The 26,492-nt window shown below is 38.3% G+C and overlaps 1 protein-coding gene across 1 annotated transcript in view; it reads left to right on the top strand.

Annotated features, from left to right (window-relative positions):
* Positions 1-25,826, top strand: part of TH (tyrosine hydroxylase) — a 28,958-nt gene extending 3,132 nt beyond the window's left edge. Inside the window, exons 2-13 of the mRNA XM_039350717.1 lie at positions 4,027-4,233; positions 8,189-8,363; positions 10,887-10,975; positions 11,407-11,474; positions 13,179-13,229; positions 13,795-13,940; positions 16,407-16,542; positions 16,640-16,709; positions 18,648-18,704; positions 19,458-19,553; positions 19,689-19,822; positions 22,487-25,826. Of these exons, the coding sequence (XP_039206651.1) occupies positions 4,027-4,233; positions 8,189-8,363; positions 10,887-10,975; positions 11,407-11,474; positions 13,179-13,229; positions 13,795-13,940; positions 16,407-16,542; positions 16,640-16,709; positions 18,648-18,704; positions 19,458-19,553; positions 19,689-19,822; positions 22,487-22,646 (1,389 nt within the window). The 3' untranslated portion in view covers positions 22,647-25,826. The remainder of the gene's footprint in view (positions 1-4,026; positions 4,234-8,188; positions 8,364-10,886; positions 10,976-11,406; positions 11,475-13,178; positions 13,230-13,794; positions 13,941-16,406; positions 16,543-16,639; positions 16,710-18,647; positions 18,705-19,457; positions 19,554-19,688; positions 19,823-22,486) is intronic.
* Positions 25,827-26,492: the final 666 nt, after the last annotated feature.

Genomic DNA, 26,492 nt, shown 5'->3' with positions numbered 1-26,492 from the left:
CAGTCATAGACGATTGTAAAAATTCTGGTCCAAAACATCAGAAGGTTCCTAAATTGTTTTCTTCTGTTTTAGGGCAACAAAGGTGATACTGACTTTGGTTTGCTTTCTCTGTCTGCAGCCAGGAAATATATTTTGCGAGATCAGTCAAGTGCCAGGCAAATGCCACCCCGCCACCCCAACAGTGATGTTCACTGTTGCCTTTGTGCAAAGAATGGAGCTCAATTCTCCTGCACAAGCAAAGATATAAAATCCTGTTCCACCCTTCAGGAGAGGGCAGGTTCCAAGGTTTATTCATATGTAAAGATAACCAACCAACTCTTAGATGTAAGCAGGCTAGATTCACTGCTTTGTAAAACACAGGTGTTTTTTTTTAAACTGAGCAGATGCAAGGGCATTGCTTGAAATCATACTAAAAAAAAAAGGAGGCTTAAAGCTACCATATTTATCTTTAATTTCTTTTGCCTGAATAGGAATAGGGAAGTAATGCTACGCAATAAGGTAGAAAGGTCTTTTGGCCTCAGATGGCTATTGCATGACCCGTAATAAAACACCGGCTTGAAATCACGGCTTAAAAAAGCACTATTAGGAATAAAACCTGACACTTTCAGCTTTCATTATCCTGTCTTCTGTATTTAATGTAGCAGGTTGCATTTCAGATAAGGTTAACTTATGTCTGATAATCAGTGTAGTATGAAATTGTGGTTCCTCCCCCCCCCTTTTTTTTCTGGAAATAAAAGCTAACATCATCATCAATCTTCCTCAATAGAGAAAACATCTTCCGCTGAGTGTTGGTGAAAAATTTTTTAAAATGTAGTAACCGATACCTTCTGTTCAAAGAAGGTAGAAGATGAGTGTATCCTATTTCTCATAGATGAAAAAAGCAAGTTTTTAAGAGACTTAAATAGCACATCAAGTTAAATGACTAAAACAGCGTCACCATAAAATCAACCAAAAGTCCACAGTCCCATATAGGAGTTTTTCCTCAACCTAATATTGTCTAGACAATTTAGGGTTGCAATTTGTAGAACAACCAATCATTTGGAGCCAATAGGAGTCTAGGAATTTGAAGGATACTAGGTTGGGAATAGCAGGCATCAGTTGTAATATTATACAAAGGGATATTATACAAAGAAATCAACAGGTTTTTTTTAATACATTGATATAATTTGGATTAGACAACGTCACCACAATTAAGAGTATATGCTTATAAATGTTCATTCAAAAGTAAATTCTACAAATAGCATTAATTCTAGGTAAGTACATATATACTGTGTTCACGTTGTTTCCATGTCTTATTTCACCGATTCCCTTGAACGCCTTCTACATCAATTTCAGATGTTGGTGTGAGGTTAGTGAGGAGCATTCCTATTTTATGTGCCCCATCACATTGACCTTCCATAACTTCATACTTTCTAGCTGAGTAGTTCTACAATATCAACTACAACTATCAACTATCAAGCTCAGACAGTTCACCCACCAATAGTGAAGCTGGTTGAGGATGTTAGGGATTAAAATCAGTCCAATATATAGACCATGAGATTGGGGAGGAAGATATTATACGATAGAAAAGAAGCAAATCAGCATGGGAGTAAGTCATGAACCTCTAAAATCACTGTTTAATACTATCATTACATATGGAAATGCATTCAAATGCTTTATGTCTGCCTTTTGATCTTTTTTTTCTTCCATTCAATGGTGTCTGATTCTCAAAGACTGTCTGGATATGTCCCTGCAGTTTTCTTTACAAGGTTTTTCAGAAGTGGTTTGCTATTGCGTACTTCCTAGGGCTGAGATACAGTAGATCGGCGGGCCAAAGGTCATCCAGCTGTCTTTGCCTAAGGCAGGACTCACAATCTCTCCAGTTTCTAGCCAGGTTGGAAACTGGGTCTCATTTTTATCTCCATCTGTTTTTTTTAACACATCTCATAGTTACTCAGTTGGCATGCTTTCTAATTAATACCCCCAGTTTGCCAATAACATCGTATTAGTGGTAAGCTTGGCAAAAGTATTTTTCTGGAAAACTGACAATCATGGGTTGGATATGCTTTTGAACAGACAAAGCTGCTATTTATGCATTTGTGCTCTCATTTCACTATTATTATTGCTCCCAGATGTGCAAAAATTCTTTCTAATGTTTTGAAAACAATGAGAGATGGGAGTGGGAAGCAAACAATTGAGCATGCTTACAGGCAATTCTCTCAAAATCCCACTCTGTCCTTTTTTCCATAAAACTCTCGAAAGCAAAGACATAAACCAAGAAAATCTCAACTTACCAGGGGGAGTCGAATGGACCATTGTCCACCCTAAAAGGACCAATGCAAAGTTCCCTCTTTCAAAAGGCAGCCTTTGGAGTCACATTGATGCGTTGAGTCCTTTCTTCTAACTCGGCTCTTCCTCTGCAAGCTGCTTGATGTCAGCGGTGGCTGATTAAATGTGAGATTAAAGGTTTTTGCTCTTTATGCCTCCCTGAACCAGGGCAATGCAGAGATTTACTACTAGGAAAAATACTTGCTTCATTAAAAGGAAATATTTTATTAATGCCCACCTCTTCATTTGGGGCAAACTCTTATAAAGCTGCTGCTTTATAATTTGTAAACAAAAAGATTGAAAACAACAGCTTACTGCTTTCAACATTAATATCAGCATGCTAAGTAAATTGATTGCCATTGTCAATTTTACAACCTAAAATAATTTAACATTCTGTATATTTCAGAAATATTTTTTAATGCATAGTATAGTCCAGGTATCAATTATTTATTTGTTATAACATTTGCATTCTGCCAACTCAATAAAGGGTTTTAACAGTTCACATCAATTCACAATAATAATAACAAAACATAAAAAAAGTTTGATACAGATATATTAAAGATATATTAAAGTTGTGATAAAAAATTATCCATTCTCCCTATCCAGCACCTAACTCAGCAATATTAAAAACTAAAAGCTCTTCAAAACAATTCAGTCTTTACTACCTTCTTAAAAAGCATAATAGACAATGCCATCCAAATAAAAAGTGGTCCTTTCCATTGTGATGGAGCATATATTGAAAATATAGTTTTCTGCTCCCCATCCCTCAATATTGTATAGGGGGGAATCTTCAGAATCCCTCTTGGGGAAGTACACATGAGATGAATTGGCATCACTCAAAAGAGACAGTCCTATTGATTCCTATACATATATATATATATTTGACTTTATAAGTGATTATATAGGATTTGAATGATACTTAGAAGCCCATTGACTACTGAGACAGTACCTGCAACATTAATTTATGATTCAGCCGAACATGAGCTGCTAGACTTTGAGTCAATTGTGGCTTCTTAGTTATCTCCAAAAGCAGACCTATATACTATACTAGCCTGGAGATAATGGAAATCTGAGCAATTGTTGCTAGGGCTTCCTCCTCCAGATAGGATGACAACTAGCACACTAACCAAAGTTGGACAATCTTTCCAGTAGTGGCCTCTATTTGTCCATCTTGTAGCAGATGTGAGCCTAGAATGACTCCTAAGATATCAAATTGCTCCTTCAGAGAGAATAACATCCCATCTAGTGTGATAATTGTAATCAGTCAAGAATCTGATGGCTTCCTGATAAACAATATCTCTGTTTTGCCAGAATTTAAGTTCATTTTATTCCCCCATCCTCAATCCCTTACTGCCTCCAGACACTGTCAGGATATCAACAGCTTCTCTGACCCAACCTCAGGTAATGACTCATACTTGGATATTTGTCATCTCAAGCTCCCTCATATAGATATTAAACAGTAACAATGGGAATATGACTGAGAAGGGTTCTTCTCCCCCATATCATGATTGAAACATCATGTCTATAGGAATGAAATTGCTGAAACAAGTGTTCAACTCCTAACGTAGCATATTATCCAGGAGCATACCAGAAGAACAATTAATAGTTACATTTGGGCTAGATGAAGCATCACTTGGCTGATTATTCGTAGATTGCATAGAGACGAGAACTGTTTTCCATGGTTGTGTTGAATTTTCTCTCCTTATGCTCTTTGCCCAGTCTCCACAATTCATAGGTAGACGTCAGAGTCTTATTGAAGATGCCAGAAAGGAGAGAGAAGCTGCTGCAGCTGCTGCGTCTGAAGCTGCTGAATTAACTGAGACTATCGTCTTTGATGAGAAGGATGGGCTAGCCGTGTTGAATCTTCTGTTCACACTTAAAGGAGGGAAGACTTCACTCCCATCGCGTGCCCTTAAAGTCTTTGAGGTGAGGAGACAGGATTGACTTTTATGCTCAGTTGGGGTAGGCAAATGTTTGCAGTAAGTCAGGAGGCACAATGGTCCATATGAAACACTTTGAAGATACAGAAGGAGGCAGAGACAGAGCTATTACTTGAAGGACAAAGACATTTCCCTCACAAAGTGGTTGCAGTTAGTGTGTGTGTGTGTGTGTGTGTGTGTGTGTGTGTGTGTGTGTGAGTGAAAGAGAGATAAAGATGAGAGGGGAAAAGAAATGAGAAAGAAAGGGTATATTATTCCAGTTTAAGATTCTGAGAGTGACTTTTAAGAGGAGAATTGAAATTAGAAAACTTTCATGGATTGCATGTTCTATTTTAAGTAGTCAGAAAAAGCTCTGGTGGAATTTTTCAACATTTCCTAGATTAGACTTCTGAATGGATACATCCAGGGATACCAGTTCCTTAGTAGGATGTATTGGATGCTTTTTCTCAATATTTACTTGCTTTCCTGTTCAGCCAGAATTGGGTTTGCAAACAGATTCTCTCTAATATTGATCAGGTTAGAAGCCAACGTTATAATAACAAATAATAGTAATGCCAGGAACCCAGAAATTACCTTCTGTCTTTTTTTAACAGGCTATTCCAAAAGCAAAAATAATTACAGAGCACAAGATTAAATGGGGAGATATTTAAACAAACTGAAAAGAAAATTGAAGTACTAAAATGTGAGCTCAGTATCTTTAAGGCAAACCAAACTAATCCAGAGATGGAGAGAATTTAGTTACTCTTTCCATAATTCCTATGAAAGCTCAGAAATGTTGCAGGAAGTATGCAGGATAAGGCCCAAAGGTAATTTGTTATGTCTCTCAGTATTCTTTTTTTTTAAATAAATGATATATTTGTGTGTATATATGTATACACAAATGTGCATGAAAATTATTTTGCAGTCAGTTGAATAAGATTAATAATAACAATACAAAAGAGTGCAAAGATTTGTGAGACTAAAGGACATTTCTCTGAAGAGCATTAAGATCCTTCAAGAGAGATTTTCAGGACTGCAAAGTGCTTTTGGTTAGAAAGTAAACACCAATGCACACCAGGCTTCCACAGGGAAAGATTCATTTCTCTGACCCCTCCGGCACTGCATGTAGAAGATATGAAAACAGATGGGTGTAATGACATTTGCCTGTTGATGAAAAAGGCAGTGGGCAGCCTCGTTTCCCTCTGCTGTTTTACATTATATACAACTAAAGCAAGTGTAATGCAATCAGATCTGTCAGATTAATGCTGAGGTATTGATTGTTCTACATCCCACGTTCAAACAATGCATCTACAAAACATGGAACTAAATTGAATTTATTTGTGACATTGCTGTCTCTTCCCTTGGTCTATCTCTGATTAAGTAAAAATGGCAGCCTTTCCCTTATTCTATCTCAGAGAAGGAGCTAATTTAACTCTTGAAGAAATAGAAGCAAAAGCCTTGTTATTAGGATTAGATAGGGAAGTATGAGCAGGAATTTTGCACAGATGAGAATGTGTGGCATGACTGAAATGTAATATCTATGGCAGAAGCAGGCAGACTTCAGATTTTGATACACCAATTAGAGATGAATTCCAGATGGAGGATCCTGTAGGAAGACATATTCTAAGAATTAAGGAAAGTTGTGAGATATACTCAATCCAGGAATTTTCAGCCAATAAACAGAAGCAAGTTCATAAATCTTTTCATACAAATCAATCCTTGTTTTACCCTAAGTATCTTTTTTCAACAACCTGATGGTTATTTTGGGTGTGTGGAGGTTAAATCATGGGATGTTAGAAATTCTTGCCATTCTATCCCAAGATATACCAATAAATCACACTCTGCCTGTAGATCTTTCAGGGGTGAAAATGTGGAAAGCTTTCTTATTTCCTTATCCATTTCACCCAGAGATTAATTTTAGTCTTAATGAAGCACTTTTTTTTAAAATGAGAGGACTGTAGAACAGCATGTAGGGCTGTTTAACCATTTCCCCTCCTTCCAGTGTGCTTTTCCTGGAAAAAGACACTTATACAGGAGTTGTGCCAATCAAGGGGTTCAAACCAGAATTTCCAGAATGAATTTGTCTTAAAAATCAAAGCACTTCTCTTGATATTTTACATTCAGCACCTTGGCCAGAGCATAGTGCTTGAGCTATTCAAAACCTATATGGAAAATGTTTCAGCTGTCTTAAAAATACCCAGGCTTCAGTTTATCTTGACATGCTTGTAATGATGTAATATAATTGAATTAATAGTGTATTAATAAAAGTAGCATCATTACACTATGTCATTCATCCTTCTCTAATAGCTTTAGCTATTCTCAAGCTGCGTCACCAGTGTTACAAGAATCCTTTGTCTAGCACAGCGGTTCTCAACCTGTGGGTCGGGACCCCATTTGGGGTCGAATGACCATTTCACAGGGGTCACCAAACAACGCAGTCCGCCATTTCCCCCCCCCTTTTCCTTAGCTGCGCTACTCCCTCTTATTGTATTGGCTTTTGAAAGCCCATAGAATAGACTCTCTTGAATAGAGTCTAATTCTATTGGCTTTTAAAAGCCAATAGGAATTGTCCAGGCTGTCTCTGCCCTGCTGAGCCCACCAAAAGTCCCATTCTGCAAACGGTGCTGCACCAGTTGAATAGTCCTCGACTTACGACCGGTTGAGTAGTCCTCGACTTACGACCGGTTGGGGGTCACGGCATTAAAAAGGTTGAGAACCACTGGTCTAGCACATCTTTATTCTTATAGTGCAACTAGGATAGCGGTAGGCTAAAACTATTATGTTCATAATGGTAATGCATTTTGTACTGGACCTTTCTAGCTATAGCTTCTAGTTGTTATGAAATAATAGTTTCCACAAATGATGTATCTGTTGACTTGGAAATTCTTCAGAAGTGATCTTACTGAGTCTAAGTGCAGTATTTCAGACAGTTGACTGGCCAGTATTTATTTATTTGTGTGTATAGGTAATCCTTACTTATCAATTATGACTGACAATTCCATTGCTAAGTGAAATAGTTGTAAAGTGAAATGTGTCTCTGTGCCCAACTTATGAGTTCCAGCTATGATTGTTAGTGAATCCTATGTGGTCATTAAGTGCAATGATACTTGACCTCAACTTGCAACTTCCTGCTGCCTTCCCCATTGACTTTTCTTGTTGGAAATCAACTGTGAAGCTTGCAAATGGTGATCATGTGATTTGCAATTGTTGCGATTGTTTAAATGTATGCTGGCTGCCAAGAGCCTAAATTGTAATCATGTGACTTCAGGGAAGTTGCAGTGGCAACTTTGAGGATCAATTGTAAATCTCTTTTTTTCAGCACTATTATAACTTTGAACAGTCACTGAATGATTGGTTGGTAAGCAAGGACTATTTTAATGAAGGAATGCCTCCCTACAATTGTCTATTCCACTGTATTCCGAAGTTTCTCTAAATATTTAGCCAAAATATACTTTTGTGATATTCCCACCCATTGGATATAGCCCTGTTTTATAGACTAAGAAGAAGCAGGTCTTCCTTATTTGTCCTAAATAAGACAGATTTAATAATAATATATATTGAAGAAACAATGGACCATATATTTAGGCACTGCAAGATCACACAGTTTGGCCACAAACAACAATGTGACAAAGTAGCAACAATGATGCATTGGCATATCTGTAAGAAATAAAATTAGTCTGCAAGCAAAAATTGGTGAGACCTGAAATTAGATGAATAACAAAAAAATGAAATCAAGATTCTATTACCATCTTCCCTCACTTCTTTCCTTTTTCCTTTTATATTCTTTCATTTTTAATACTTCGATTGTATTGAAAAATTCTAATAAAAATAGTTTAAAAAGATGAATAGCAGTTTACTTAAAGTTTTTTTTTTAAATGTAATATTTATTCCTTGCTTTATCTGGGAGGAACCTCCTTTTTGTTTTTTCTCAGTCACTGTTTCCCTTCTTTCTGTCTCTAAAGACCTTTGAAGCCAAAATTCATCATTTGGAAACAAGGCCCTGTAAGAAAGTGCAAGAAGGTTCTCCTGACCTGGAATACTTTGTGAGATGTGAACTCCATTGCTCTGCGCTGAGCACATTCATCAGTTCCCTTAAAAGGGTGTCAGAAGATGTAAGGAGCACCAAAGAAGACAAGTGTAAGAAGACTTTGTAGCTTATATAATATATTAGGAGCAGGAGTTATTGAAGTAGTGGAATCACTGATAAAGGAGAGGGGACCCCTCTTGGGGGAGTAAAAAGGCATTCCAGGTTAGAGTTGAAATCAAACCCCTAGGCCAGGGATAGGCAACCTTGGCTCTTTTATGACTCATGGACTTCAACTCCCAGAATGCCTGAGCCAGTATGGCTGGCTCAGGAATTCTGGGAGTTGAAGTCCACGAGTCATAAAAGAGCCAAGGTTGCCTACCCCTGCCCTAGGCCTATATTTGCTATTTCCCAAGGGAAAGCAGACCACCTGACAAGATTCTTGTAATATAGGTGATCAACAATCAAAGTTTTTTTTTACTTGGGCCTATTCATGAAGTGGTTCTGGTTTGCTTACGCCTGACAATTTCATAAATCACTTTTCAGGTGCCTTTCATTGCAATCGTCTGATTGTTCAACAAAACTTTAAGAAATATATACATCTGTTTTCTTCAAAGTGTAGCGTTACCTCCTCAGAGGCCACCAAAAACCAGGACCTCCCAGCCCCGTCCCCCTTTGTCAAGCCCCGCAGTAGTGTTCTCTAGGGGTTGATAAGATGTCTCTTCCTGCAGGAGCTCATGCAGAATTAATATGTAGCAGGCTCTTGTCATCAAGGAGGGGCTTCCAGGAACAAAAATAACCAGCCACAATAGTCAATGCTATGATGATATCCAACAGCCCAAGGCCGGTATAGCAGCAGGAATAAAAGATTCCTCAGTGATCGTTCAGAGTCAAGTGGGATGAAGGAAAACCGCGGCTCCAGACGGTAGTAGAAACAACAACAGTCAGTGTGCTGTGGCAATAGCTCGTCTCCCAGGGCAACTCCCTCACAATGTCTAAAACCTGTACCAGCAGCAATAGTCACAGTCCAAATAGCCTCCAGGCTTCACAGCAACAATAGCCACCACCAGTCTCTCTCTCCTTCTGTTGCTTCTTCTTCAGTCAGGTTTCAGCGTCAAAACCCTCCACCCCTTTATCTTTATTGTTAAAATCTGAGGCTAGGAGCCTCAGCCAAGTCCTCTCTACACACTCTCTCTCTTGCCTCCGTTTGAGATATCCTCCTTAGGAAGGAAGCAATAAAACTCCACTCTCTCCCTCCCTCTAGCCTCTGTTTAAAATATCCTCGTTATGAAGAAAAGCAAATAAAACTTCCAGTCCCTTTACCTTCACCTGAGGAACTGCAGCAGCCACCCCAGCCCTTTCCTTTTCTCTCTTTTCCTTCCCAAAGCCAGCAGCAGCTGTCCCAATCTCTCCCTTCCCAACCAAGCTCCTGCAAACACTCTCAGACAGCCCTGCTACACAAGGGCTATCTAACTTTCCACATATGTTTCTAGATGTGCGAATCTAACTAGTAAATCTTGTTAATTTCACTGAGATCCAGAGGACTACATCCGTGATCTCACAGAACTTCCTGAATGAAGACAACTCCATTAACTCCCCCCTCCCCAGAGATAAGGTTGTCCTCATCACTCTTGAGCTTCCCTCAAGTTCCCTCATGACTTGTTATGCCAGCAGGGGACAAGTGAACCTGTGAAATGGCTCCCTTCCTATTCATATCACCCCATCTCTTATTCTCTTTCCCTGTTTGAGGTTGCTTTTCTCATTTTTAATTCATTTTTAATCATTCATTATAGAATGGTTTTAGTTAGTGGTTTATTTACTGTTTTTACTGGATTGTTGTTCACCACCCAGAGTCACTTTCTGTGAAATGGTAGCCAGAGAAATCTGATAGATAAATAAATAACCTCAAAAACTGCATGGTGATGGCTATGCTGGCTGTGATTATGAGATCTGAAGTCAAATGCATATGGCAGGGGTTTTCAAACTTGGCCTTTTTATGACTTGTGGACTTCAACTCCCAGAATTCCTCAGCCAGAGTGCCTGGCTGAGGAATTCTGGGAGTTGAAGTCCACAAGTCATAAAAGGGCCAGGTTTGAAGACCTCTGCCATAGGGATAAGATTAAGTTAGGAAAGGCTATTTTAGATTGTCCAGTAGTAACTAGTGCTGATGGATTGGAATGGTTAGAGCCCACCCATCCCCAGTCTGCTTTCTGGTGAGCAGATGACAAACACCCAAATCAGAGCTTCTGTTTGATCATTTTTCCCAGTTCTACTGTGTCTAAGAATGCCTACCCTAATCTTAGACTTATTCTGTTGGAATTCTCCATATTATTCAACAAAAATTTGGTCCTTTCAGCTAGAGATTTGCATTCTGTCTCTGATTTACATTCCAATAAAAGAATGGGGGTAAAAAAATGATTATAGAATTACACAGTTATTATGTGTTGCTAGAGAAGGTACTACCAGATATTAGCAGATAAATCCAGTTCATGGGTTACTAATATTAATAAAAACAACTATTTTATGTTTCTGCTTTGATCTTCTTAGATAAAATTCAACATTCCTACCATCACCAACTCCATCATATCACTTTGTGTGCTTTCACCTAACCTCCTCTTTCTTATTTTGGATTTCAGTTCATTGGTTTCCAAGAAAAATTTCGGAGTTAGATCTATGTCACCATTTAGTTACCAAATTTGACCCTGATTTGGATCTGGATCACCCAGTAAGTAAACAATTTTTCATTATTTCTTTAGGAGGATAACCTAAATGTTCCATTTTATGAGATAAGAAATTGTCATTCTTATTGATCTCAGCAGTTCAACTATAAAGTGATTTAAATTGAGGGAAAATCCCAATTTCACATATACACTGATGAAATCTGAACTGTCTGCCCTGAGGTCATTACATGCTTGTAACAAATGTAAAAAGGCAGATTCTGTGCTAGGGAGTACTAGCAAAAAGATTTAAAATAAAACTGCCAGGATTGTATTGTATTGTATTGTAAGGCAGCATGGTACCTTAACTGCTATAAGCGATACTTTCAGATTCCTTTGTAGCAGCTCTTGCTTCTTTTTGAAACTTCAATAAGAATTTGGCATCTCATAAATAATACTGTTAAGTGCAAAACTGAGATGGCCTTTTCTTTTCTCCAAGGGATTCTCTGACCAAGTATATCGTGAACGAAGGAAAATGATTGCAGAAATTGCTTTCCACTATAAGCAGTAAGACTTGCCATCTTTCCTACTGTTATCTCTATGTTTATTTCTCTAAACATAGTTTTACTTTTCTCCCTTGCCTGCTCCATCACTCCTTCTCTTTCGCAGTCTTCCACCTTGCTTCCAGTGTTCCATGTTTGCCAGTTGTGTGTGACACGATCTCCTTCAATCCATTCACACATTCAAACTTGAATCAAATAACTGTAACCTAATTCTAAATTAGAGTATTGGTTACTTACTCTCTTCTTAGAGCTGAAAGATACTCAGATTTGTGGCCACTTTTAATTAAAAAAAAGAAGGGGCAGCAAGCCAATTGTAAAACAAAGCACCATCCACAAGCACCATCCTTGTGTTTTATCAGTGCCACTTAAAAAAGGGTGCAGCTTACAGATCCCAAATCAGAAAGATGCTTTCAGTCTGGTATGGGTGTACTCACTATAGCCCTTAGTGGGTGCTTTGGAAAACCTGCATAATTGTGTAGCTATGCAGTGCCAGGAAAATACACATTTTTTTTAAAAAAAAAAATGAGACAACATATTACCAAGAGAGCCTCCCACCCAATGATGGCAGCTTCTTTAATGAACTTTTGACAGATGAAGCAAGCATCTCCATGCTGGCTTTGACATGGTTTTTTCATTTGGATCCAAATTCTAAACACCTTCACTCAGAGGCAGTCTTAGAAAAATGATAAATGATAGGTAACTGCAACCGGGTGTTTTGTTTTCCTTCTGGTGCATGAGTAACTTGGCAGCAGCTATGCCCACTATGGCTGCCCCAATCTCAAAATTCCAAGTGGCCCCTTGATTGATCTAGCATATAAATGAGTGCTTCTATTCACAGTGACCATATTTTTCTTGGAAAAAGGTAAACCTGAAAAAGGGGCAAATCTGAAAGAGGTTCATAGGGATTAAAAAAAAACCTGTTGTTTATAATTTTGCTTTATAATGTAAAATTCAATGATAAAAACCAAGAAATTTAATAATTAAATAAATCTAAAGGGTAATTTTCTGAAACAAAGGGCTGTCCTTTATAATAAAATACATAGGTCATGTAATATATATACCCATATTAGAACTAGGTATTTTTATTGAATGATTAGTTTTGTGACTCTAACTATCATCTCTTTTGTTTCAATCAATTGATGCCATTTAGTTTATGGTACTCTATAATCTAGAACAGTAGTGGCGAACCTATGGCACGGGTGCCAAAGGCATCACTCAGAGCCCTCTCTGTGGGCATGCGCACCGTTGCCCCAGTCTTAGGCCTTCAGCTGGGTTTTATAAAACCTTTTCGCTTTAGGCCTCCATCACCACGTGCAAAAAAAAAAAAAGTTTCAGTCCATTTCAACTTCTCGCAGGGAAAAAAAAAGATCTTGCAAAGTTGGAACTGGTTGATTGGACTTTTTAGTCCCACCCAGTCTGCTGTTACCACCACAGCCATGCCCACCCAATGAGCCATGCCCACTCAATGGGCCACACCCACCCAATGGGCCACCACCACCCCTGGCACGCTATGATGCGTAAGTGGGTTTTGGGTTGCAGTTTGGGCACTCAGTGTCTAAAAGGTTCGCCATCACTGATCTAGAATATGGTACTCTGTGACAGATTTCAGACATGACTGGATAATACTTAGTTAAATATTGCAGGACTGGTCTATACTATTTGCTACATTGTTATTTTTATGTACCCGCTCCTTGTATTTTTCTAACAGTGGAGACCCAATTCCTCGAGTTGAATACACAGAAGAGGAAATTACCACTTGGTAAGTGTGAAGGAACCTTTTCTAGATCTTTTCTTAGAGCCTTTCAGAAAAGTCAAATTACTTTTTCTAGTAAAACAGCTGTCTCATCATTTTCATCTGAATTCTTAAGATATCATTTGACCTGTCATCACTCTAGGTCTGAAGAAGATTCTTGCCCAGACATTTGCACTGTATTTTGATATACGTTTTTATATGATTTAAACATCTCATGGTCTTCCACTTTAGTGTAGTGGTTAAGGTACCAAGCTAGAAATAAGATGCCTGTGAATTCTAGTTCTAACTTAGGTACAAAGCCAGCTGAGTGACCTTGGGCCAGTCACTCTCTCAGAACCCAAGGAAGGAGGCAATAGCAAACCACTTCTGAAAATTGCAGTCATTTCCAGGCAGTCTCTAAGTGTCAAGATGGATTCAAAGACATAATGGTAATAAAATAATAAAATAAAAAAGTAAAATAAAATAATGTTTCAATCAACAATCCTAAACAGATTGCCAGAATTCTAAGGTAACTATCCTTTTTGATGCAAATATACTGGAAAAAGATGAATAATACCTTTTTTTTTTAAAGGAGGGAAGTGTATAGTACTTTGAAGAGTCTTTATCCCTCTCATGCCTGCAAAGAACACCTGGATGCCTTTCATTTACTGGAGAGGTATAGTGGCTATAGTGAAAACAACATCCCTCAGCTGGAAGATGTCTCTTGCTTTCTGAAAGGTAAATATGTGGTCATGTTTAGAGAACTGTACATTTTTATGGCATTAACTCTGCTTGAAGCCTTGTACCTCTATGGTTTAATAGATTTGCTACCCAATTTCAGCAGTACTTCTGGGACCTCTAGGGCAGGGCTTTTCAACCTTTTCACCCACTGTACCACTTTTAGGATATGGCAATATCCGAGTACCACCAGTCGCCTATCAAGGTCTCAAAAACTTGATGACCCCCCAAAAAAGGAAAAAAAATGAAGTACAGGTAGTCCTCGACTTACAACAGTTCGCTTAGTGACTGTTCAAAGTTACAATGGCACTGAAAAAAGTGCCCAAGCCACAGCCAAGCAAGACACCTGCCTGCCTACCCAGCGGCACTCTTCCTCCTGTCTGAGGTTTTCATTGTTGTGAGCATTTCTGTTGAGGATTGGCAGTGGGGGTGGGGTGGGGTGGTATTTGGTTTTTATTCCCCCTGTCTGCTGGGTGGTTGCAGCAGATTTTGGTCACTTCACATGACTCTGGGACACTGTGACCATCATAAATATGAATCAGTTGCCAAGTATCTGAATGTAAATCACAAGATGATTGGTGCTTCTTCTGGGCTCGGCAGCTAGAGTCTGGAGCTGATCCTGGCGCTTCTGCCGAGCCCTGACAGCCCTGCACTCCAGCCTTCTCTCGTTCAGGCTTGTGCGGTGCTGCCACCATTCAGCTCATTCCCCTCCTCCACTACCACTTTTCTAGGATGGTCATGTACCACCTGCTAGGTGCCAATGTACCACAGGTGGTACCCGAACCACTGGTTGAAAAGCCTTGTTCTGGGGGGGGGTGAAGGGCAGCAAAAGAGAGTGACCATTCCTGATCTAAATATATAGGACCATGTTTAAAACTCAGAAGTACTGTCCCCTGAATCACAGAGGTAGTGCCTGGAAAACATCATTGCAAAACCATCCTGGGAATTTTCTGCAAATGAAAATACCTATGTAAAGTATATATATATTAAATTTTACTCTTTATCCAGGACAAAATCTATGAGACAGTATAAAACTCTGTTCTCCAATCTCCATCCTGTATATTCATTTGTTATGCAAAATGAGCATTCAATTTAAGTTTTGCTGTCAGAAGAAAATGCTCTATAATATTCTAGGTCATACCTCCTTGGTCAGGTACAGAAAACTGTCTGCCAAGGTTTGGCAAAGTACACTGTTCATAAAAACATCAAAAGATAATTATGGTTTCTTCAAGAGGGAGTTCAAGAGGAAGCATCCAAACTGCTCTGTAAAAAAGCTCAGTAGAGGTGGACATCCATATGGCTATTGTCCTTCCAAAGAAAAAGGATGCTTGAGGAATCCATTCTTTGCTAATCTTGAGAAGAAGGAATCTGCTCCACCTTTTCTGGATTAATGTGTAGATCCAAAGAATTTGTGGTGACTCAACTCAAATTGCATTTGACAGTTGATTTCCCAACAATGAATCATTCCAATAATGATATAGATCTGGAATGAATAGACTTCCAAAAGAATATGTACAAAATTAATAAAGACTAGAAAAAGACCAGAGCAGCCATCCCCAGTAAAGAGATCTTCTAAATAATAACCAAAAGGATCTCACTTCAAAATTGATGCCTGCAGGAAATCATTGGTTTCTGCAGATCACAGTGATTTCAAGAGATTTCTGGGTTGAAGAGATTATTTATAGAAAGTTTCACATTTTTCCAAAAACTTTTGTTCAAAAATCAGAAACCTGTAGTTAACAATATAACTTGGATCATTTGGCAAGACAGCAAATATTCAGACTATTTTACAGAAAAAAACTTAAAAATACACTCACAGAAAATACGTACGATAAATGCAAGTATTCTTTTGTACGACAAAATAATCCTAATTCTTAAAAAAGGAGAAATATATGATACATGAGAATGTATTTATAAGTACATTGATTTATGTAAAATTGTATTATTTGTATTATATTTCTAAAAATGGACAAGCTAGAGTTTATGCTTGTTCATGTCTACGGCAGTTGAGATATTTAAATTTATTTATCACCAAACTACTTATGAATAGTTGGTTGTTTTGTTTTTAAGATACAGCTAGCTCCATAAAACTCAGCACTGGATGTACCAGTGTAACACAAAGTGGAGAACTAAACAGTAGGGCTGTTCATGCTTTGATAATGATTAAGAATAAATGTTTCCATTACCGTGAACATGACTGTTTTCAGACTTACTCGAAAGCCTGCACCCCCACCTTCACCCCAAAAAAGTTGTGGCTGTTTTAAAAGAAATCAAATCATTGAAGTTAATGTGATCTTTAAAGCACCCACAATTTTTGTTAGGCCTTGTGCAAGATCCAGAGCACTTCTCCCAAGTCACATTTGAAGCACATAGAGCCTTACTTTGATAAGACCCAGTTAAGCTCTTAATGTTTGTCATTTCTTAAATGATACAAGTAAATATAAAAGGTGGTTTGGATTGTTTCAGAGAGAACTGGGTTCCAACTCCGACCAGTAGCTGGCCTTCTCTCAGCTCGGGATTTCTTAGCCAGTTTAGCCTTCAGGGTGTTTCAGTGCACACAGTACATCCGCCATGCTTCTTCTCCCATGCACTCTCCAGAGCCGTGAGTACCACCTCATAGAATTGGCTTCTTTAGTGCTTGGCTTGCTGTTTCAGAGTCAGAGGAGACAAAAAAACAATGGCTGTTTTTCTTTCCAAAGGGACTGCTGTCACGAACTTCTGGGGCATGTACCAATGTTGGCTGATAGGACATTTGCACAGTTCTCTCAGGTGAGCAAAAGGTGTGCTGAAGGTACAAACTTTACTTTGCCACTAGAGCAGCCATTGGCCATGCTGACTGGGATGATGGCAGTTGAAAAATAACTCAATCAGAAGGTGCTCCCAGATCAAAGAAGCACCCTTTTAAAAAATGACATTTTCAGCTGCCAAAATACATAAGGGACATGATGATATTATGCATTCAGTCATGTTTGACTCTTGGGAAATCTATGGGCCAAGTCTCTCCACATCTTCAGCGCTTGCACTACTTCTTTGAGTTATTCTATGCTCTGACTGATGTCCAGTCAGTTTGATAGTGTCCAGCCACCATGTTCTTTGGCAGCCTGGTTTCCTTTTACCACTAACTCTTTCAAACATAATTGCTTTCTCCAGTGAATTCCTCCACATGACATTGCCAAAGTAAATGAGATGCAGTTTTGTGATTTTGCCTTCACATAAGGGATCATAGCATTGTCAAAGGTGGATTATATATATTTGTATGTAGGTCTTTGGTTGTTCGGGTTGTTCGGGTATTTGTATGTAGGTCTTTGGTTGTTCGGGTTTTCTCGCGCGTAAAATTGGAAGTGTCTTGGCGACGTGTCGAAACGTCGCCAAGACACTTCCAATTTTACGCGGGAGAAAACCCGAACAACCAAAGATATATATATATATATATATATATATATATATATATATATATATATATATATATTATAAATAAAGAGAGGGCGGGGCAACTAAGGCAGTTACAGGCAATCAGGAAGAGTGGCCCTGTCACGCGAGCAATGAGCAAGCAGTTAGATCGGCAAGGGGATAAAAAGAACTTCCCCACCCCTTGAGCCTCACTCTGAGGATGCTGGCAGAGGACCAGCAAAAGCTAAGTTGTTTTTAACTTTGTATATAACTGTTTTTATTGTTTTAAATATTGTTTTAACAATAAATAACTAGGTTATACTCTTCCCGGAGATCGAAGATTGCATTTTTGAACAAATATGCCCGGGATTTGCATTTTTACAACCATTAAGGAATCCCGGGCATGGATATATATATCCATTGTGAGATTGGCTTAAGGGGGTTAAGACTGGGTGAACTTTAATGCACCTAGTACCTTTTACTTCTCATACTGAAAGGTTTTTTTTTTTTTTTTTTAAAAATGCCAACTCCTTTTCAGATTGCTTATTTAGGTGCCTACCAAAAGTGGGCAACCCATAGGCCACATATATCCCCTGACACTTAATATGTGCCCTCCTCATGCTTGGCAGCTTATTGTTGAATGACAGTGTTCAAATAACCAAATATTGTTATGGTTTAAGTTTCGCCTATCATACTTTTAGCATTATAGTCATTCAGTCACTTAGTTGATTTCAGCTAAAAGGAAGCCCTGGTGGTGCAGTGGTTAGAATGCAATATTGCAAGCTAACTCTGCCCACAGTCTGGAGTTCAATCCAGATACTGTATATTGCTCAGAGACGGTTCAGATAGAGCTATAAAGCACTATGGGGCATTATATAAGTCTAAGTGCTATTGTTAAAAAGGAATAATACTTTGCCAAACATTGGTGCAACATCAACTTCTAAAATAATGATTTGGGGCATGGATAAGATTGAGAGTGGAGATGGGAGTAGTTTCTATTTCCATTTCTACTAAACCCCTCTTTGCTTCCCCCCTCCAAGAGTGCTAATAGTCATCACCATTGTAGGTAATATCACTGTAACACCTAATGGCATCATAGACTTTCTGGAAACTTAAAAGGTAGAATTGTGGCCCAACCCTTCAAATGTTGCCTACTTCTGTCCTAGACGTTCTTAAATAGAATTTTTCCCCTTTATGTTTAATCAAAATCTCATTTCTTATCATTTTCCCCATTTGTTCTTGTTCAACAACAGAAAATGAATCTAATCTATCTGCTGCAAAGTTTCCCTCATTGGATGGTTTTCCTTTTGCTTCTAGGACATTGGACTTGCATCTTTGGGTGCAACTGATGAGGAGATTGAAAAACTTGCAACAGTAAGTTCTTAATTCTAGGATACAAAGATAGAGCGTAATTATCTCTGTGAAATTCTGCTCTCTCTATATATCTTGATTGTAAATGTTGATATGAAATGCCAATATTGGCTATGCTAATCAGGAATTCTAGGAATTGTAGATAATACAGCTGGCAGGGCCCAAATTCGGGTAGAATGATCCGGTATAGGTTTTCAATAAAGGATCAGAAAATAATATTATTAGTAGACACTCTAAAACTCCAGCATAAACATAACAAAGAGAAAACAAACACTGACTTCTAAGAACAAAGAAAAATGGCTTTTTCCCCCCTCAGAAGAGCTTCTAGTTAACTTCCCAAATGCAATGCAAAAAAGGAACAGATGCAATATAAAAATCCCAAATTTATCTGTCTAATATGGAAAAGAAAATTGTTGTGTCCTGGGCCTGATGAGGAAACTCAGCAGGCCCAGAAATGTTGCAAATGGTCCCGGGCAATCTAAAAGTTGCCCAGGACCAGACTGGCTGGCGCCGGACTACTGCACATGCGCAAGGTGCGAAGAAAGGAGGATTATTATTGGCTGGATTGCCTGGGGGTTGGAAAAACTATAAAAGGCCTGCATGCCTGTTTGCTTTTTGCTTAAGGCGTTAAGGAGAAATAAAGAAGTTTGTTTTACGATGTGTTGTGTTTCAATGCCTCAAATCCCGAAACACACACAAAAAATGCTAACCATTTTGAATCACCATTTTTGTTTTCCATCCCATTTTTCTCTGTAGCTTTATTGGTTCACGGTGGAGTTTGGGCTCTGCAAGCAAAATGGAATCATTAAAGCCTATGGAGCTGGCCTCCTCTCTTCTTATGGAGAGCTCATAGTAAGTGTTGCCCCATCTATCTTTATCCAGCTAAACTGAAGCAGCTGCTTCTGAGCTTGGGTGTCCATCAGTTATTCTTGCTACAGTAATTGCCTTATGGGGTTCTCCTGCCTCTCCCTCCTTTCCTTCATTTAGCATTCTTTGTCCGAGGAACCAGAACTACGGGACTTTGACCCTGATGTTACGGCCATGCAACCCTATCAAGACCAGACCTATCAGCCTGTTTATTTCGTATCAGAGAGTTTTAATGATGCCAAAGCTAAACTCAGGTAAGAATTATAATTGGACATATCATTGGAGAGTGGGGACTATATGTCTAGTTACATCAATGCAGAGTTTTGATTGCTACAGATTATGAATGATTTCTTTTTTAACCAAGTTATCAGATGGGAGCTTTTCCTCACAACAAAGATTTTTTTAAAAGAAACTTTTTTACTGTTGCTTTTTAAATGAAATCTAAATTACAACATTGCTAAAGGTGGAATAAATGAAATTTATTCTGATTATATATGTGTATGTATTTACGACTGACTTGTTGATTTACTTCTTTGTTTATTTTTTACTATCGTTCACTGTTCTTCAGCAGGATAGCAAACATAAAGGACTGAGAACATTAAAGCATAAAATATATACAACATTTTAAAATATTTTATATGCAGTGGTGGGATTCAAATATGTGAACAACTGGTTCTCTGTGTGGATGCCGCTTCTGGAAGTCCATTCTGGGCCTGGGCAACAAAAAATTAGCTACCGGTTCTGCCGAACTGGTGTGAACTGGCCGAATCCCACCACTGATTACATGACTATTCCATTCAATAGCACTTATAGATATGTATGCATAAGACTGTAACTGACCACTTCCAAAGAGACATGCTCTTTCCAGAATAACTCCTGCATCCATATAGAGCAGGGGTGTCAAACCTGCAACGTCACGTGATGTGTTGCAACATATGGCGACTTTTTTTCCCCATTGCTGGCAATGGGGTGGGTGTGGTTTCGGCATGATGCGTCTGGTCCACAGGCAGAAATTTTGACACCCCTGATTTAGAGACATCTGATGAGACATCTAGAAAGATCTAACTAGTGAGTGAAGACTTGAATAGCCTTGATAGTGAAATAGATGCTTAAGAAATTATGGAAATTCTAAAATAGATGCTTAAGAAATTATGAAAATACAGGTAACTATATTATAAATCACTATAATGATATGATCTTTTAGATATTCAAACATTTGCAGCATGGATCTCACATTTCATCAGGAATAAATGCTGGTTGCATTATAATGGGTTATGGAATTGGACTGCAATAATGCGAATGACCACTGGATCACAGCAAACTCTTGGTTGTCATTTAATTAACAACTGTTTTTTTCTCTGATACCCCCATTAACCAGGGTATCTACAGGAGTGCATCTCTCCAAATACTGTAGTGTTCTCAGCGAAACTTGTTTTTCAGTAATTATACAGTACATTGACTCATTAAAGATCCAAGGAAGTTTGTGTTAAGGAAAAAAGTAATATTCCATTTGTTTTCATTTCCACCAATATTTTTAAAGAGGGAGATAAGAAGTGTATATGAGTGAAATATATGTACAGGAAAGAACTTCAATGGGCTGATCCATACAGCTCTTCTCTTAACTTGTGAAGATACACTAACTGGAGCCAGATTTTTCAAAGACCATTCTCATCATTTCTTCTAAAGACAATATTTGTACACAGCAGCCAAAGATAAATCTAAATATCGGTATGAACTAGTGATCAAAGGCAAGTGACTCAGTAACACAAAAGGAGATTTGCCTGGCTGTTTTTTTAGGACGACTTAATATTATTTCCCAAAGCCACTAGATGGTGCCATAACATAAATAATCTGGAATTATTAGCTTCCGTTTAAAGTTCCTTCTTTGCCACAGAAGATTCTGTGGGCTACATCTGCAACAGATATATAGATAAAGCTTCATCAGAGGATGAGGGAAAAGGGCATACAATATCATCCCAGCCAAAAGGGTTTTTTTTTCCAAATAAGAGTGATTGTAACTATACATATATGTGCAATTAGCAGATAAATTTTCCAGCTCAACCTGGTCACTTAATTTTTAAAGTGTGTGACTTAAAATTCTGCACTTGCTGAGCTTCTAAGTTTCTAGCCTTTTTGCTATTTACAATTAGTTTCATATCCTTCATCAGTTCAGTGGCTTCCATCCTTGGTCACAAAGTGGCCAGCTATTTTCAATTGTAGCTTTTGGCTCTATTGAAATACATTGCCAATAGATCATCTTTGATATTAGCTGACCTTCGGCAAGCAAGGGACCTGTTGCTTGTTTAGTTCACCTAAGCGTAATGTCGGTTTTTTAAAAATCTCTGTAACATAATCAAAAGATTATAAAATGTAGTGAAATTTATTGAACGAAAAGTGAAAAATTTATTTCTATTTTATATGTAGCAAGGTAGAGATTCCAGCTTGCTTAAAATGAATTTATACTTAGGCAAAGGGCAGGGATAAGTTTAGTTAAATGTTGTATATTTTTAGAGTAAAAAAATGTATGGTTCAACTAAATTAAATGTAGTTGAACCTTATATAGTTAATGATTCTTGACAACATTTACCCTTTGCGCCCAGATTAATTCCCATAGTCCTAGAGAACATCAAACCGAGCTGCCATAATGCTAGATCAGGGGTCTGCAACCTTGACAACTTTAAGACTTGTGGACTTCAGCTATGCTGGCTGAGGAATTCTGGGAGCTGAAGTCCACATGTCTTAAAGTTGTCAAGGTTGCAGACCCCTGTCCTAGGCAATTAATGGCTGTGTTGTTCTCCAAGGTCCAGGCTAAGGAATGCTGCTTTATGCAATATGCCTTTCATTGCTTCCTTATCTCTTGACATTTTTAGTAGCTCTACCTACATTACCATCTTTGATGTCTACCCTCTTCTTTTCAGGGTCTATGCGGCACATATCAAGCGGCCTTTTTCTGTGAAATATGATCCTTATACCTACAGTATTGAGCTCTTGGATCGCCCACAGAAGATCTGCCACTCCTTGGCAAATGTGTGTGATGAGCTCCACTCATTAATTGACGCACTCAACATTATCAGCTAACACAAGATTTGGATGCCCCCCCCTTTTTCCCCCTCCAAGCCAATGTCTTTTTCTGTACCTGCAAATCTGGTTTCCTGCCACGGCTACTACAATCACTGCACAGTGTTTGGGCCAATAACGGCACTATGATTTCTTGTAGGGTTTTGTGTTGCTGTTTCTTGCCACAATAATACCTATGGTGTGAATTGTGCCACACATGCCGTGGTATGGATGCATTTTAGTGACAAGCTTGGTTGAAGAAAGGGAAGTAAATGAAGCTTAGGAGTTTAATCCTGGGTATTTTTTTTATTTATTAATAGAGAGGGATCTGGATTGGACAAATGCCATAAGAAATAATTGCACAGCACACTGTAAATTCCCCCTTTAAAGAAAAAGAAAAGCAATGTGTTCCCAAAACATCCCCCAAATTATATTTTTAAAATTATTTAAAATACGAGAGATAAGCACAGAAGAGACCAAATAGTTTCTTACACTACCAGGTTCAAAACAGTTTAACTCCACTTTCTGACACTCAGTTCTGCTCACTTCTTCCCCCCATGGAAATGAGAAGAACAGCACCCAAATCAAGAGACAGAAAAGTTTTAATTTTTGTATTTCTGAGGAAGGCTTCCATTAAATATCTTGGACAATTTACTAGTTTATTATATTCTCCATGTTTTTTTTCTCTCTCCCCTCCTCCCCCACTTTGTAATTTTGCAACATCTTCTATGGCTTTGTTTTTCCCAGAAAGACCAAACATTCCATTAGTAATTCTCTGTTATGAGCAGAATTCTCCCAGCTCTTTTGCTTAAATGATTTCAGACAGGTACAAGCCTCAGGGGCCTGTCCCACATGCAAAGATTCGACTAGTAACAGGAGCTCTGAAGAATTCCAAGGGATGACTCAGAATAAGGCCCAGTGAACTTTTCTCATCTGACTGGAACATCTTTCTCATCATCTCTAATCTTTCCATCTGGGAAAAATTCTTCCAGGATGAGCCAGGTTTTGACTAATGCACATTGGCTACAGTTCTCTGAAGGCTTGTTTTGTGGCCCCATGAATCTCAGTGGAATCTCTTGCCAAGCCTGTGATGAAGAGAAGCATCGGCTTCTCAAGTCAAAACAAGGTCCAGCACCAATCAACAAGCTGAGCTGACCCCGATCAGAGTCACATCTGCAGTGCTGCTGATGCTACCATGTCTCAGCAGCAATTTTTAACTCTGCAACCCATCATGCTGTGTTACCAGACAGGTCCTACCCAGAGCTTGGCAAATAGGGAGTGTGGATTAGAGTAAATCCAGGTTCAGGTCTGTCCCCATTAGTGCCACTTACAGTAAGAACGATGCTCCTTGGGAAACCTATATGAGATAAATGTTTTCTGCTACAAGCAGAAGAATCCACAGGATCGAGGATTAGGTCTTCTGAACTCTTAGACCCTTGGCAGCAACCATCTGTCCACAAACCTAGAGTGCTGTGTTGGGTAGAATGAATAGCAGGAAATGGCTAATGGATAATAATTCTCCATGTTAAAAGTGCTGATCTTGCTCAGCCGATTTCTAATATCTTTTCCTCCTCTGAGGATGAAAGTGAGTGATGAAATGTGTGGCATAATATCTTGGCACAATGTCTTTGACTTATGTACTTGCATCGGGGCTTTGGCTTGAGATGTCACGTTGCACATTTGGTCATTATTATTATTATTATTATTTTGGTTAATATGGCTTGCATTAGACACTTCTGTCTAAAAAAAACAGCCCTTGATTGCTTGAATGGTTTATAAGGTCCCAAAATGGCTCCTGGGTCTGACCTTAGCAGGCCTACCTGAAGTGAGAGAAGAACAAAGAGCATCACAATGGTGTGATGACTAACATATTCAGTCTGCAGTTTCCCTGTTCTGCTTAGTTCTTAGACTGTTGACTTCAGGGCTACAATGCCTAGCCTAATTGTAGGACATTTCTGTTCCTTACCCTTGCTCCTTGTGCCCTTCACCTGAACAACAACATAACAAAAAAATTGACCACACTTTATTGAAACTGTAGCTTGATTGTGAATAGTGCAACATGGCCAGCTGGTTTCCAGCCTCAGGCCTGAATGGGCATCTCAACATTGAAGTATGCTATTGTTCCAGTACTTTATAAACCTTCTGTCCCCCTATATAGACTTTAACAATGCTGAAATGCACTGACAGCACCCTGCTTAGGGAGCAAGAAATGCCCAGATGTGTCTTAGAACTAGTGACATAAAACTTTTCATTTTAAGACACTTCCTGTTCTAAAGTTCTGTCTATTAGAGTGGATGGAAAAAAAAAGAAGCTGGGTCACTTGAGAAACTAAATAGACATTATATTTTTTGAAAAAGAAAGAACATTTAAGCATGTAGCTTGTAGGATTTCTGTTTTCATTTTTCAGACAAGAAAATGTATAAATATATCCATTCAAAATGAACAGGGAATCATTTCTAACTATGATTGGTTAGGGATACGTACACCTAATTTAAAAAATTCTCTATGGCTAACTATTCAGGTCAGTTGAAATCTTCATTAAATGAAATGGATTTGGGTGTATTGTATACTTCCAAGGTAGTTCAGGTCTCATAAACATTCTATGGCATCTACAGCACCATATTGATGGAATACAAATTATGATTTCCCCCAAATCCTAGAATATTTTTTTACTTATGATAATAGCTAACTACACAAATGTGACAAAAATCTTGCTACCTATTCTATTTTTTTTCAACTTATTTGATCCAGATTGAATCATTCCCAACACCTCAAGCTAACAATTGCAATAGTGACTGATGATGATAGCAGTTTCAATCCACAAATCTGAAAATGCATATGTCTGAATATAGTCTCTATATTCTATGAAGCTATGTGGAACAAGGATGCCTTGAAATGTCCTGTAGAATGGCAAAAGTAGTCAAAACATTCTTCCTGGTGAGGAAAGTCACTGGTTGAATTTCTTCCTGTTGAAAGTGAGACTCAACAGAAGAATGAAGAGATGCTTCCTTTTTTTGTCTTGCTTGGGAATATTTCATGGTACTTTTGTATGTATCTGCCACACAGCTTGAAAGAACAGGTGCCAATACTATTGCTGCTGCTGCTGCTGCTATGTGAAGTTGATCTGTTTCTCTTGCTCCATAAATAATATATTTGTTTCTCATGCAGCTGCTGCTGATTTGTTATGAATAAAATCATATTTCTGGGTGTGCCACCTTTCATTTGTCTTCCTGAATTCACCTGCCATGATTGTCTTATTTTTAATGTACTGATTTCAGAATGGCTGTTTCTGTCATAGCCATACTTAGAGAAGCACCAAAATAACAAAGTATCTCATGAAAGTAAGCAGTTTATTATTGCATAAGGTTTCATAAATCACAGTAGCTTTAATTCAGTTTCTCTTGAGCCGTAGCAATTAGTTAATTAGTTTTTTTTTCAGCCATCCAGTGTTGAAAAGGGACTTTGGAGTTATGCATTCAGATGGACTGTGAAGACCGCAGTAGACTACATTCATCATACAGTTCATTAAGCTCCATATCCAATATGATCCATAAAAAAATATTTGCTGGGTAAACTCTCAGAGAACTTAAATTTCATTCAATTCAAAGATTAAGGCTCTTTGGTTCAGCTAGCCTTTGGTTTCTGTATGTCCAAAACTGCCTTCCAATAGTCATGCCAACCCTTCTGTTCTGAATACTTGATTGTCAAACACAACTGTGATATTGCTCACTAATTTATGTTCCAATGAAATGTATGTTGAATAGTGACCTATACCTTTTACATGTTGCCTAGAATATTCTATAGTAGTCATAAATCTTCCCCACATCACTATTATGAGACCAACAAATTTCTGTTTCCTGCATATTC

This window comes from Crotalus tigris, unplaced genomic scaffold (genome assembly GCF_016545835.1).
Source record: "Crotalus tigris isolate CLP2741 ecotype Arizona unplaced genomic scaffold, ASM1654583v1 scf7180000018354.2857554, whole genome shotgun sequence".
NCBI lineage: Eukaryota > Metazoa > Chordata > Lepidosauria > Squamata > Viperidae > Crotalus > Crotalus tigris.
This window is presented reverse-complemented; position numbering and strand designations above follow the sequence as displayed.